Source organism: Ceratotherium simum, chromosome 5 (genome assembly GCF_057802395.1).
Source record: "Ceratotherium simum simum isolate JZ-2026a chromosome 5, ASM5780239v1, whole genome shotgun sequence".
Lineage (NCBI taxonomy): Eukaryota > Metazoa > Chordata > Mammalia > Perissodactyla > Rhinocerotidae > Ceratotherium > Ceratotherium simum.
The window spans coordinates 41,867,385-41,879,778 of NC_141904.1; the positions used below are offsets into that span (position 1 = coordinate 41,867,385).

The 12,394-nt window shown below is 44.2% G+C and overlaps 1 protein-coding gene across 2 annotated transcripts in view; it reads right to left on the reverse strand.

The window, feature by feature from the left end:
* Positions 1-2,677, reverse strand: part of SCN10A (sodium voltage-gated channel alpha subunit 10) — an 89,484-nt gene extending 86,807 nt beyond the window's left edge. Inside the window, exons 1-2 of one of the 2 annotated variants that reach the window (XM_087431719.1) lie at positions 2,408-2,677; positions 868-995 (exon numbers count right to left, since the gene is read on the reverse strand). In XM_087431719.1, coding sequence (XP_087287845.1) covers positions 868-995; positions 2,408-2,677 — 398 coding nt within the window. The remainder of the gene's footprint in view (positions 1-867; positions 996-2,407) is intronic. The other variant, XM_087431720.1, reaches the window with a different exon arrangement.
* Between the last annotated feature and the right edge of the window lie 9,717 nt (positions 2,678-12,394).

Here is a 12,394-nt window from a genome sequence, read left to right on the forward strand (position 1 = left end):
CATCTGCCAGGCAGCTGAGGCAAGGCTGTTCTTGCAAATCAACCTCCTGGAATCCAGGGCTGAATTTGTCATTAGGAACTTCCAATTTGGACAGTCACCAGGGAAGATCCTTGGAAACCAAGCCAAAGTCTCTTTTTTGTCCTAGTTTGGCTTGCCTTGAAAAACAAAACAAAACAAAAACTGAAGGCAGCTTCTGAAGCTACCTAAAGCAATTAATATGACACAGACATTTGACCAATGTGTTTCTAATCATTACTACATTCCCCAGTGGCATGAACCTCAGACTATTGACATTTTTAACCTGGTGGTAGTGTTGGGTAACCTGTGATGTTGGCAGTGCGCCATGACCAGCGTGGTCCCAGTGAGACAAGCTACGCTCTGCCCATTTGCAGTCTGTTCTCTTTGCTCTCTAGGAGATGCTGCTCTTTTGCTCAATGAGCAGCCACTCCCCAGCATAGTCAGGGCACAGAGTAACAACCCATGCCTATCTCATCTGTCCAAAGAAGGCTTGGGCCCCCTCACTGGTTATTATGTTGTGGGACGAGCAGGCTACATATGGTGAGAATGTGCGTGGGTGCATCAGCAAAGCTCCCCTCAGACAGGAGACATTTTTCCAGCTGTGCATGCACAGGTATGTCCAGACTAGTCTAGGTGAACCCAAACTCACTGCGGGTTGCATGAACACTTTTTCTGTCTTGGGACTGCTTTTGGATGTTGGACACGTAAAACCACATACATTTTTTTTCAGTTTAATGATCTCTTTGTTTCAGGATTCAGTTGGAGGAAAGCTCTATTGCTAAGCTCTGAAGAAGACACTGGACACAGTGGGCAAGCCCTAATTCTAACATGTGGAAGAAGCAACGGTGCAAAGGATATGAGTGGACAGACACTTTGATGGCTGTTCTTCTGATCAGGTTGAAAGGACTGAATAAGCACAGGGCCCGAGTGGCACTAAACCGGGAAATGGTCCTCCCTTTGTTCAGCACCATAAATGTCTAAAAGAAAACAAAGCAGAAGGTGGACCTCCAGTGAGAAACATGTGCCCTCATACAACCATGTTTTTGAGCATGAGTGGTATCCCCTCAGGCTCAGGAGCAAGAAGGGCTCTGGGAACCAGGGGTCAATGACAGCCAAATTGAGGGGCAGAGAGTTAGGGAGGATCATATCCTCACCTTCCTAGCAAGACCCCAGGCCCTGTGGCTGACTGTGCATCAAGACAAGCCCACTGAGAGTGCTTGATGGACAGGTAACTGACCCTGGGACTGGTAAGAGGCGTTAGACCCAGGGCGAGGATTCTGGCGGCAGGAGGATGGAGTTCTGGTTGCATTTAATTCCTCTTCTGATCAGTGGACGCTGCCTGGTCCTGTGATGTTCCTTCTGTTCTCCACCTGCTAGGTCTCCCCTTTTAAACCCTCTACTGGTTCCTACCTCTGAGAATCTAGGAGGGTGAGGGCTCTTGGCAGGTGAGAGGAGGGAGAAAGACATTCCAGTGTTTTTTTATTTTCTCTACAAACCATATTCGAGGTGGCAGATTCCTGCCCCTCCCAACTCCCAAACATGCACACACCATAATTTTGGCTGTGAGTATATCTAAGATACAGTAAAAACAGGATAATTGTCATCAAACAACTCTTGTTTAAACTGGTGATTCTCAAACTTTTTGATATCAGGACAATTTTTTACTCTCAAAAACTACTGAGGACCCCGAAGAGATTTTGTTAATGTTTATACGTTTTTGCTTATACCATATGTGTGTGTGTATGTGTGTGTATATGTGCATGTGTGTGAATATATATATGTAATACTAGAAATTAAAAATGTAGGAAATTTTAAAACACAGAAATATACATTTTAGTAGTTGTTAGACTGATGATGTTATCCTCCATCAATAGCCTCTACATTCACTATTGTAGCTTCACAAAAGAGTGTGAGTGAAGAGGACAAATGACATCTAAGTATTATTTTGAAATAGTTTTGACCTCCTGAACCCACTAAAAGGGTTTTGGGAACCCCAGGGGTTCTGAGCTCATCCTTTCAGGACCACTGGTTTAAGTCATCCTGATTTCTATTGCCCCTCCCTATCTCAAGATCTCTGCTCCCCACTTGCAGAGAGAGCCAACACCTCTGGAGATCCTAGGCCAGAGCTCATACAAGGGAGCAGCACACTTCCTCTGAAAACTCCACACCAGTTGTCACTGCTTTGGAGGATTTGGGTTTCATTAGCCTCTATCATAAATACCAGGAAGATTCAAAGATAGCATCAAAGACGTGAGTTAGAAATACTTTTTATTAACAAGTCTAGCTGATAGCCATATCACCCAGCGTGTGGGAGGACTCCCTGGGCTGGATGGGACAGGGGCTTCCTCTCCCAGAGCTGATAACAACCGTTCCAGCTAGTAGCCCTTACCCGGTGTGTACTGTAGAAGGGGTCCAAGTCCTCCAGGGGCTCCCCAACCAGCTCTGCCGGGAGCTCACCATAGAACTTGGGCAGCTGGTTGCAGGCTTTCAAGTTTAGCTGGGGCCGAGTTTTCTCTTCTGGGTCCTTCTGCTCCCTGTGCTTATCTTTGGCTTTCTTTGCTGCCTGCTTGGCAGCAATTCGTTTTTCAATCTCCACCAGGGACTCCGGAGTGAACCGACGGAAGTTGTTAGTTTCCAGAGACCCAAAGGGGAATTCCATCTTCTCATTCTTCTTCAGGAAGAATTTATACTCTTATAAGAATGAACATAACCACAGAAAGGTAACATCCTGCCCATTGGCTCTCTCCCTCCCATCCCTCCCACCTTGCTTGCTAGAATAGCTCCCCCACCCACCTCTCCGGTTCTTTCCTTGACTCACACTGAGCTCCCCCAGGACCCCATTGCTCCTGCAGCTCTCTCAGGGGAGGCTGTTTATTCCGTCTTACTCCAGGTACCTCAGGGGGATGTCTATGCTCTCCATGAGCTTCTGAGTCATTGCTCCTTCATCATTTTGTAACATCACCACCTCAACCACCAGATTGAGCCATACTGCCGTCTCTTCTCATTTCCATGACCACTGAGCAACAGGCACTCTCTGTCATCCATCAAAGACTTTGGTTCACGTCCTACTTTATCTTGAGTCTCATCCTACTTTCTGACCACAACCTTTTATTTATTGACATTTTCAATGTTTCTCCCCCTCTCTGAACTTCATTTGGACCCCTAGGCTACATTCTTTTTGTCCGTGGCTGAACACTTCTCTCCATATTAAGATCAGATCCTGTGGTCTGCCATTATGACCTCTCTCTTGTCCTTATCCTAAATACCAAGCCTAGGTCAATCTGGATGAGTCTAATTCCAGTTTTTGTGAATCTGGACAGCCGAGGGGTGAAGGGGAACACGAATGCTGCTTGGGAATCGTAAGTTTTCCCTAAGCAACAGTTTCTTCTAGTCTGATATTTCAAATACTGTTCATCGTTTCTGACTATTCCCTATTTTCCCCTTGCAGTAAGACAATGGCCATGTTCCCTACTTTATGAAGAAAACGGAACTCTCTCAACTTCATGCCCCAAACCTCCAACCCGCCTGCATCTACATCCTCTGTTCCTTCTTCCCTCCTGTCACAACCAGGAGGATATCATCCCTCATTCTGGCTCAGGCCAACCTTTTCCCTCTGCTTTGAATCTTATCCCCTCACTACCTCATTTCTCTCTCCCTACTTGTCTACTGGCTCCTTCCTATCAGTGTTTAGAGATTCTCAAGTCTCTTTCAACTTTAAAAACTTTACTTGATACACAGGCCATCCAGATCTCCCCTTATCTCTCCCCCATTTCTCTGTTGAGTTTCATAAAGGACTCATTTCCACTCACTGTCTCTGGTCACTCTTCAGTCCTAGCAGCCGGGCTTCTGTGTCCACTACCTCCCTAAAATGCCTCCTTACAAGGACACCAGAGATCTTCTTGTGGCTAAATTCAGGGGGACCTTTTCAGTTCTTATCTTGATGGTCCTATTGCCTGTTTTAATCACTTCCTTCTTCTTGAAACATGATCTCTCCTCAACTGCTGTGACACTTTCTCTTGGTTTTCCTAAGTTTCTGTCTGCTCCTTCTCCGTCTGCTCTTCCTCAGTTTCTCCCATACGTGATTGTGAATTTGGGGGCTCTATGTTATGCTTTTTAAATTTTTGAATAATGACATTAGTAATAACATCAACAGCACCCATAATACTAGCATTTACAGAGATTCCACTATGTTCCAGACTCTGGATTAAGCAATCTGCGTGCGTTATCCCATTAACCATCACTGTACCCTGTGAAGTATTATCTCTAATATATAAATGAGAAACCAGAGTGGCAAAGTTAACTTTCCCAGAATCACATTACTAATAAGCGGCAGGACAGGTACTCAATCCCGGGCCTGTCTGACACAATCTTCTGAGATTATCTCATCCGTTCCCCTGGCTTCAATTCTCATCCATATGCAGATGACTCCTGAGTCTTTATCTCCAGTTCTCATTGTGTCCTTGGTGCTCAGACCCTAATTTGGCATCTCCACTTGAATGTCTAATGGGCACCTCAAATTCAGCATGCCCCAAACTGAACTCATTATCACCTCTACACCCCTTTCTAATACCTACCTCTCCTCTCAGGCTCTCTCCCTCTGTGAATAGCCCGAAATAGCCTATTTCTGTGCCTGCCCACAACCTGGGTATCATCGTTATGTCCTTTCTATTTCACTCCCACATCCAATCAGACATTCAGTGCTATTGATTCCGTCTCCTTAGTATCTTCTCTCTGTGTCTCTTTAACCTCACCATTGTACCAATGGTCCAGTCACTGTCATCCCAATGACGTCCCATGTGTCCTTTTGCTTCCCCTCAAGTCCTTTCTAACCTATTTTCCAACTATAACCAAATGATCTTTCTAAAATGCAAATCTGGTTATGTTATATCCTTATTTAAAATCCTTCTAAAACTCTCCACAGCACTCAATATAACCCAAACTCTGTGCTTACTTCTCCACTATTGTGGTTGCCAGCCATATCCTTTTTATTAGTTTCTCTTTGAATATGAATCATTCTTTTTCATCTTAAGGCCTGTCCATGTTCCATTTCCTTTGCCTGAAATTATTCTCCCATCTTGCTTTGCCTGACTAATCCCCTCTCATTCTTTAACTCCTCCGTTTCCGACCCTGTATGAAGTCTGTATTAGGATTCCCATTTCATGCTCCCATAACTTGCTGCATTTTTCTCTATAAACCTCTGATATGTAATTGCTATTTGCTTCTCTATTTCTCTAACTAAATTGTAAGCTCAGTGAGGGCTAGGAACACATCTGTCCTGTTCAGCACTGATTCTCTAGGCCCTGGCACAGTGCCTGGCATTTAGTAGATACTTAATAGATATTTTTTGTGTGTGTGTGAGGAAGATCAGCTCTGAGCTAACATCCATGCTAATCCTCCTCTTTTTGCTGAGGAAGACTGGCTCTGAGCTAACATCTATTGCCAATCCTCCTCCTTTCTTCCCCCAAAGCCCCAGTAGATAGTTGTATGTCATAGTTGCACATCCTTCTAGTTGCTGTATGTGGGACACGGCCTCAGCATGGCCGGAGAAGTGGTGCATCAGTGCGTGCCCAGGATCTGAACCCGGGCCGCCAGTAGCGGAGCACGTGCACTTTAACGGCTAAGCCACGGGGCTGGCCCTGATATTTTTAAAATGAATAGTGTAACTACAAACTTCAGAAACTGAAAAACTAAACAACATTTTGTGTGGAAAAGTGCAGCAAAAATCACAAATCAAATCATAGAAATACAAGGAATCAAAGAGATTATCAAGTCTAGTGACTTTTTTAGACTAGCACACCTCAAAGTCAAGCAGATGGTAGCAGGGGCAGCTCTTGAATCCAGTATCCCTATGATGGAGACCCTGCTTGCTGTTGCCAGTTCTCCTGTGTACTGTGGTCCTTGGAGGAGCCCTCACCCCTCTGACACCACCTCTCTTCCTTAATGCCCATGATGTTTTTATGCAATGGTTGCTCAAACATTGTTGACTTGATTGAATCCAATTGGTGTCGTTAATTCTTCCCTTTTGAGGAATAAGAGCTGAGTTAACTTTCTCTTCTTTGTCTAGGGAGAAGAGCTACTCATATGTCAGAACCAAATTGAGTCCCAGCACTCAGTTACAGAGGAACAATGCAAGGAGTGCCTGTGACACTGGGATGCAATGTTGAGAACTGAGCACAGGACTAAGCCAGAATTACAGAGGATAGAAATGGAGCTGGAGGTCATAGCAGGCTCAGCCATAAGGCTGATTTGATGCCAAGTGTCCATAATAATTCTGCTGGGCTACCATAAATCCCTTTGGCCAAGGACATGGTTGTTCTCAGAGTTAGGGGGTGAGATTATGCTCACAGGTGGGAATTTGTAGTGATGTGATGTAGTACAAGGGCCCAGTCCCTCTCCCAAGATTTTCCAATAAGGAGAGAGCTCTGGACTTGAGGTCCCTTGATCAAAGTGGTCTCTTTCTTTCCATCTATTGCCCAGCGATTTTACATGGCGCCCTGGGACAACAATTGGGTGAAAGTAGTTTATTTGAGAGCTAATTCCAAGAAACTCAGAGAAGACGAAAAAGTAGGATAAAAAGAAGACAGCCAATAGTATTTTTATGATCAGATTACTCTGGCAGCCAGGGCTCCGAATTGTTTCACTGAAGGGTAAGAACATTGAGGTTTTATCTATCAGTCCTGCACCTTAACAGTGGAGGGTCGCTCCAAGAATGTTAACTCTGTAGAATTTATAGTAGTAACGAGAGAAAGCCCTAGGCAGAGAGAGATGCAGGAAGCCAACATGTAAGGAAAGCATCTGCAGGTAACCTCTGGGCCCCTGGGAGATTTGGGCAAGACACAGATAGTGACTGCTACATTCCCGGGCTGTTGTGTAGCTGCTTGCAGACCTAATTGGGAAACCTTATTTCTGGATCCATTTGAATGCAGTGGGGAAGGGATGTCCCTTGTGAAGCAGCCATATTGGACCTATGTGTTTCAAGATTAGTCTGGACCTGGGATTCACTTCTTGGATTGATGGCTGGGGAGGAGCCAATCCAAGAAACTTCTATTTGGCTTCGATTCCAAGCTTAGCCTTGGCTTTTAAACAGTCCACTTGAGTGTTTGCAGTTATATTCCTTCCAGCTCAGTAGCTGTTCCTGCTAAGCAAGGCTCCCTTTTTGGTGGACATGCAGCTCTCTCAAGATGAGCCCACAGGGCTATTTGGTTCCCTCTGCCCTCCTAACATCAGGTGGGAGAGGACCTTTGTCTATTGCTCCTCTAAAGAGCCCATGTTATCTGGAGCCTGCAGGATTCTCTGGGGAAAGGTTAAGCTCCCATAATGCTAACCTCAGTGATGGACTAGTTATAGGAGACTAGCTAGGAGATTAGCTACAGGGCCAGAGCTTTCTTCTCTGTAGTAGGGTTTCTCTCTGGTTCCGGCTCGCATGAGCCAGACCCAGGCCCACAGAAATTCCTCTCACAACAGGCCGCATCACTCATATTGTGTGATCAGTCACAGGGGTTTGGGCTCAGAGCCCTCAGAGAGGACTTGTGCAACCCTGCATTTCTAAGTTCTGCAGAATTTTAGTGCACTATAAACTGGTGGTCTGTGAGAAAAACAATGCTAGTTAAAATTCCCCCATGAAAATGCATTTGTTAAAAAGTATAGAAGACACTAGTATGTTTTATTGTTCTTTTTATTATGTAATGGAATGCTTTTAAGAAGTGACAGCCATTCCTGAACGTGACAGGGAGACAGAGAAGGCCCAGCTCCTTGTGCACATGGCTGCACTTGCCAACTGAGAGTGTGCTGTCTGCTCGATCCTCTACAGCTTGGCAGTATATTTGTAATTTTTTTATTCTTTATAAAATAAATTATTTAGTTTTTATAATTGGCTCCTTTTTCTTATAACATGGTTTTTTTTTTTTAAATCATAGAATAAGATTTTGATTATTTCTTCAGGTGATTGATTCATAAGCCCATTTTTGCTGTTTATTTTATTTTTTATTTTTTGAGGAAGATTGGCCCTGAAGTAATGTCCGTTGTCAATCTTCCTATTTTTTTTCGTTTTTCTCCCCAACGCCTCCAGTATATAATTGTATATCCTAGTTCTAGGTCATTCTAGTTCTTTTATGTGGGACGCCACCTCAGCATGGCTTGATGAGGGGTGAGCAGGTCCGTGTCCAGGATCTGAACTGGTGAACCCCGAGCCGTGGAAGCAAAACACGTGAACTTAACCACTGCGCCACTGGGCTGGCCCAGTTTTTATTCTCAGTGCCCTTGTATCTCCTGAAAGCCCATTGATGACTTAACAGTGAATGATGATTTTAAAATTGTTCTCTGGTCCCATAAGTTTGCAAAATCCTGACCTAACAGATGGTCTCTAACGCTGCCACACTGGGTCTCTGGGATCCTGGTCCATCATGGTCCATGCAAAACCTGGAAGGCACTGCAATGACTCTCTAGGTTTTCTGTGGGATGCAATGTTCTCAGCAAGCCTTGACCCCTAGAGCTAGTCTGGAAGTAAACAGGATGGCTTGCCATCACAGATGAGAAGAGCAGTATCTATGTGGCATTTTTCTTACTTACCCTAGGGAAGCTAGATCTGAAGCTCCTACAATAAGCATCCATCCTCTTAGTTCTCTGCAGCAACCACTGGCTCTGTGAATAATGTAATTTCCCCAACTGCTCTAGTTCTACAGTGATCTTCAAATGCCAGTCCACAGTCTGATGCTGGGCCAGCTGCATCACTGTCACAGGGGGAGTGAGTTAAAATACAGATTCCTGGACCCCGCCTGCAACAGTGCTCATTCAATAGGTCGAGGCCTAGGAAGCTGCATTTTACAAGTTTATAACTGAAGCTGTTGGAAGTGTTCTGCCTTCAAGAGGCACTGGAAGCCTCTGCAACTGTGGACGTGAGACAGTGCAGGTCAGGGTTACAGGATCAGAGTGGGATCTGATGACTTACTCCCACAGCTCTAGAGCTTGAATGAAAGTCTTCCAGGATTCTTGAGGCAGGTCAGAAGCCAGTGTTGGGTGTGTTAGGGAAGAAGAGATCTGGAACCAAGTGGTGGGGTGTTCTTGGGAACCAAGGTTCTGAGTTACCTTCCCAAGATACTCTGACTCCTCAGAGGGTTTTGTGGGGCAGTCCTTGGGACCACCTCCCTTCTGTTGTCAGAATTAGGGCAACTGCTGGCCAGAAACTTTGAAGAGCTTACACTCAGGGGATGGAAACAAAAAGTGGAATTTGGTTGTTTCTGAGCATCAAGCTTCTGTAGGCATTTACCCTGTGTCTGAGATTTCTAAGCTACAAGAGGACCCACTGGGTCTCCTCTTGATGGGACATAGAGGTGTCTTATGAGACCTCTATGAGCTCTAATGAGCGAGCAGTTTCTAAGAAGAAACACAATCAACTAAAGGTGATTGAACAGATGTTTCAATTTGGTGTTTCATGTTTGTCATTTCACTGATAATGGAAATAGATTTGGTTTGTTTTTGGTCAAGACCTATGGTGTGGGAGGGACAGCAGATTCAGGGCTGCTAAATGAAGGTGGGTGTCTATAAGGGTGCAAATGAGGGTCTCCCTGAGATTACAACGGGAAGAGCAGGACAGGGGATCCTTTCTCACAGCTTCTGTTGTACTTAGTAGGAAAAAAGTTTTTCTGATCATGCGGCAAGAGTGAGTTGCTCACAGAGACGACTGAGCCTCATGAGAAGAACTACTTAAATCCTCAATCCACAACAACATCAACAGTGGGCATAATGCATAATTATCTCTTTTAATCCCCACAGAAATCCTGTGGAGTAGGTAGAAGTATTTTCTTACGTATAAGGGAACTATGAATCAGTGAGGGTCTGTGTTTACTATAGATTACAGAGGTATCAATTGGACTAAACAAGCTTGTCTCTTGAGTCTTTTGATTCCAGACCCAGTGCTCTTCTATTACTGGCATAGGTCTGGTTGGCTGGAGTAGTTCTAGAATCCTACTGACTGGGGCATCATTGGAGGGCTCTGGGACTTGAGAGAGGCAGGGGCTGATCTGAATGCATTCATATTTGGTGAGGTTTCCAGGGGCCTCAGAGAATAGCTTCTTTGTCTTATATAGCTCATTGAGACTCTTAAGACTCCAATAGAGGACTTTCCCCACTGATGTGGCATTTGGCTCTGTATGGTAGATCTGATGTGGGCAAATAGGCAATTATAGTTTTTCCAGAGCCTGATTAGTAGGTAAAAATATCAGCCCTCGCCCCATTTAGGATTGCATTTTCTCATGCTTCTCATGGTTGCTCTCGTCTACTTATATACAACCAAAATTATCATTTTCATGCAACTGATTCCTGAATCTGGACCCTTCCTCTGAACTCCAGACCAGCTAATCCAATGCCTTTGGACACATCCCCTTGAGTGCTCCCTAGACATCTCAAAATTATTGTCTCCTATGATCTCTTCATCTTCTCTCCTCCCCAAATTCTCTTCCTCCTGTGTTTCTTATCTCAAAAAATTGCATATCCATTTTTCTAAGATAGAAACTTAAGGGTCCTCCTTTATGCCTCTTTCTCCCTCAAGTCTTCCTCTCTCATTTCAGACGTAGTTTTAGACTCTGGGGATACAGCAGTAAACAAGCTTCAGATCCATAACCTTTGGGAGCTTAAATGTAGCTCTGAGTCTTAGCCAATTTTCTAGCCAGCTTCCCAGACAGACACTTTCCAGAGAAGAAAAATACTGAAGTTATGATGATGACATGGGTAGTCTGGAGTAACATTTGAAACATAAATCTAAATTTATGTCTCCAGCCTGGGCCTTTCACCTACATTCTACATTGTTATATTCAACCGTCCTCTCATCACCCCTCACCTGGATGTCCGGTAGACGTTATAAAGCCTAACTATTGATTTCTTTACCCCAAATGTACTCTTCCCTTAGTCATACTAGGTTCAATAAATGAAAACTTCATCCTTCCCATGGCTCAGGCCCCAAGTCTTGACACTTTGGAATTATCCATTACTTCTCTCTATCAAATCTCAAATGCAGTCCCTTGGAAAATTCTAATGACCCTGCTTCTGAAGCATAGCTGTCTAATTCTCATCACAGCCTGCTACCACCATAATCTAAACCACTATCACCCACCTCCATTGCTACTGCCATAGTCCAATTCACTGTTAGCTCTTGCCTGGGCTCCTATTATGTCTTCTCAACATGTCTCACTGCTAGCATTCTCTCAAATCCTTGCAGCCTATACTATTTGCAGCAATCAGAGTGATCCTTTAAAAACATACCCTGAAGTGTGTTCCAATAAACTTCATCTCTGACTTTGCCTCATATCATTCTCTCCCTTAATCACTGGAACCCAGTCCCACAGACCACTTTGCTATTTCTTGGACACCCCAAGCACACTCTTGCCTCAAGGTTTTTGAACGTGCTGTTTGCTCTGCCTGGTACTCACTTCCCATTTATAAACCGCATGGCCCATTTAAATATCACCATATTAGGGAAGCCTCCCCTGACCATCCTTTCCCAAACAACAGCCCCTGGCTGCTCTCTATCCCTTATCTCTCTTCATTTTTCCTCATAGGGAAACTAATATTAACATTTTATTTGTTTATTATCTATCTCCTTCAACTAGAGTTTTTGTTCCCTGAAGGTATAGATTGTGTCTGGTTAACTGTTGAACGCTTAACACTGAGACCAGTGCTTGGCATGTACTAGGTGATCAACAAATATTTGTGGAATAAATTAATGAATAAATTCAAGGGATCCTGAATGAGTATGTATCAGATAATTACAGAACACTGCTAGAGCTTTTCATCTGCCATCAGGATTGAGTTTGGGATATACGGGGAAGAGAAAGCACAAATACCTGAACTGTGAGACCAGGATCAGTGGAAACTGACCACCTCCCATATTATGGGGAAAAAAGGGTTTTCTGTTCAATAAGAGCTAAGGCTTGGGGTTCCTAAAATCCATCCTGATTTGGAATAAATTGGTTCTCCAAGGTGAGAGGAGAACAATGAGGGCTGGAACTTGGAGGGCTGTGTGGGCAGAGAGGCACTGAACATTACAGAGATGCTGTAGACAAAGAGGGAGAAGAACAAGGATAAATCAGTGTCATAGAAACAGCAGAAAGAAAAATTTTAAGAACTGCTGAGCCTTGTTCTAGTAGTGAGAATGGCTTTAGTCATAGAGATTCAGGGGGAGTGTGAATAAATTCCATGGAGTGGATGGGATGTGACTAGATTGCTCGAATTGCTGAAAGAGGGGGGTTGGGATATGGGTGTAACTGCAAATATGACTAAACTAATTATAAGAGGAACCCAAAGAGCAGGACCATGATAATGAGCTGCTGTCATAACTTAGCTGCCTGGTGGAACAGCAAGCATGTTGTCAGGATGTCACTAG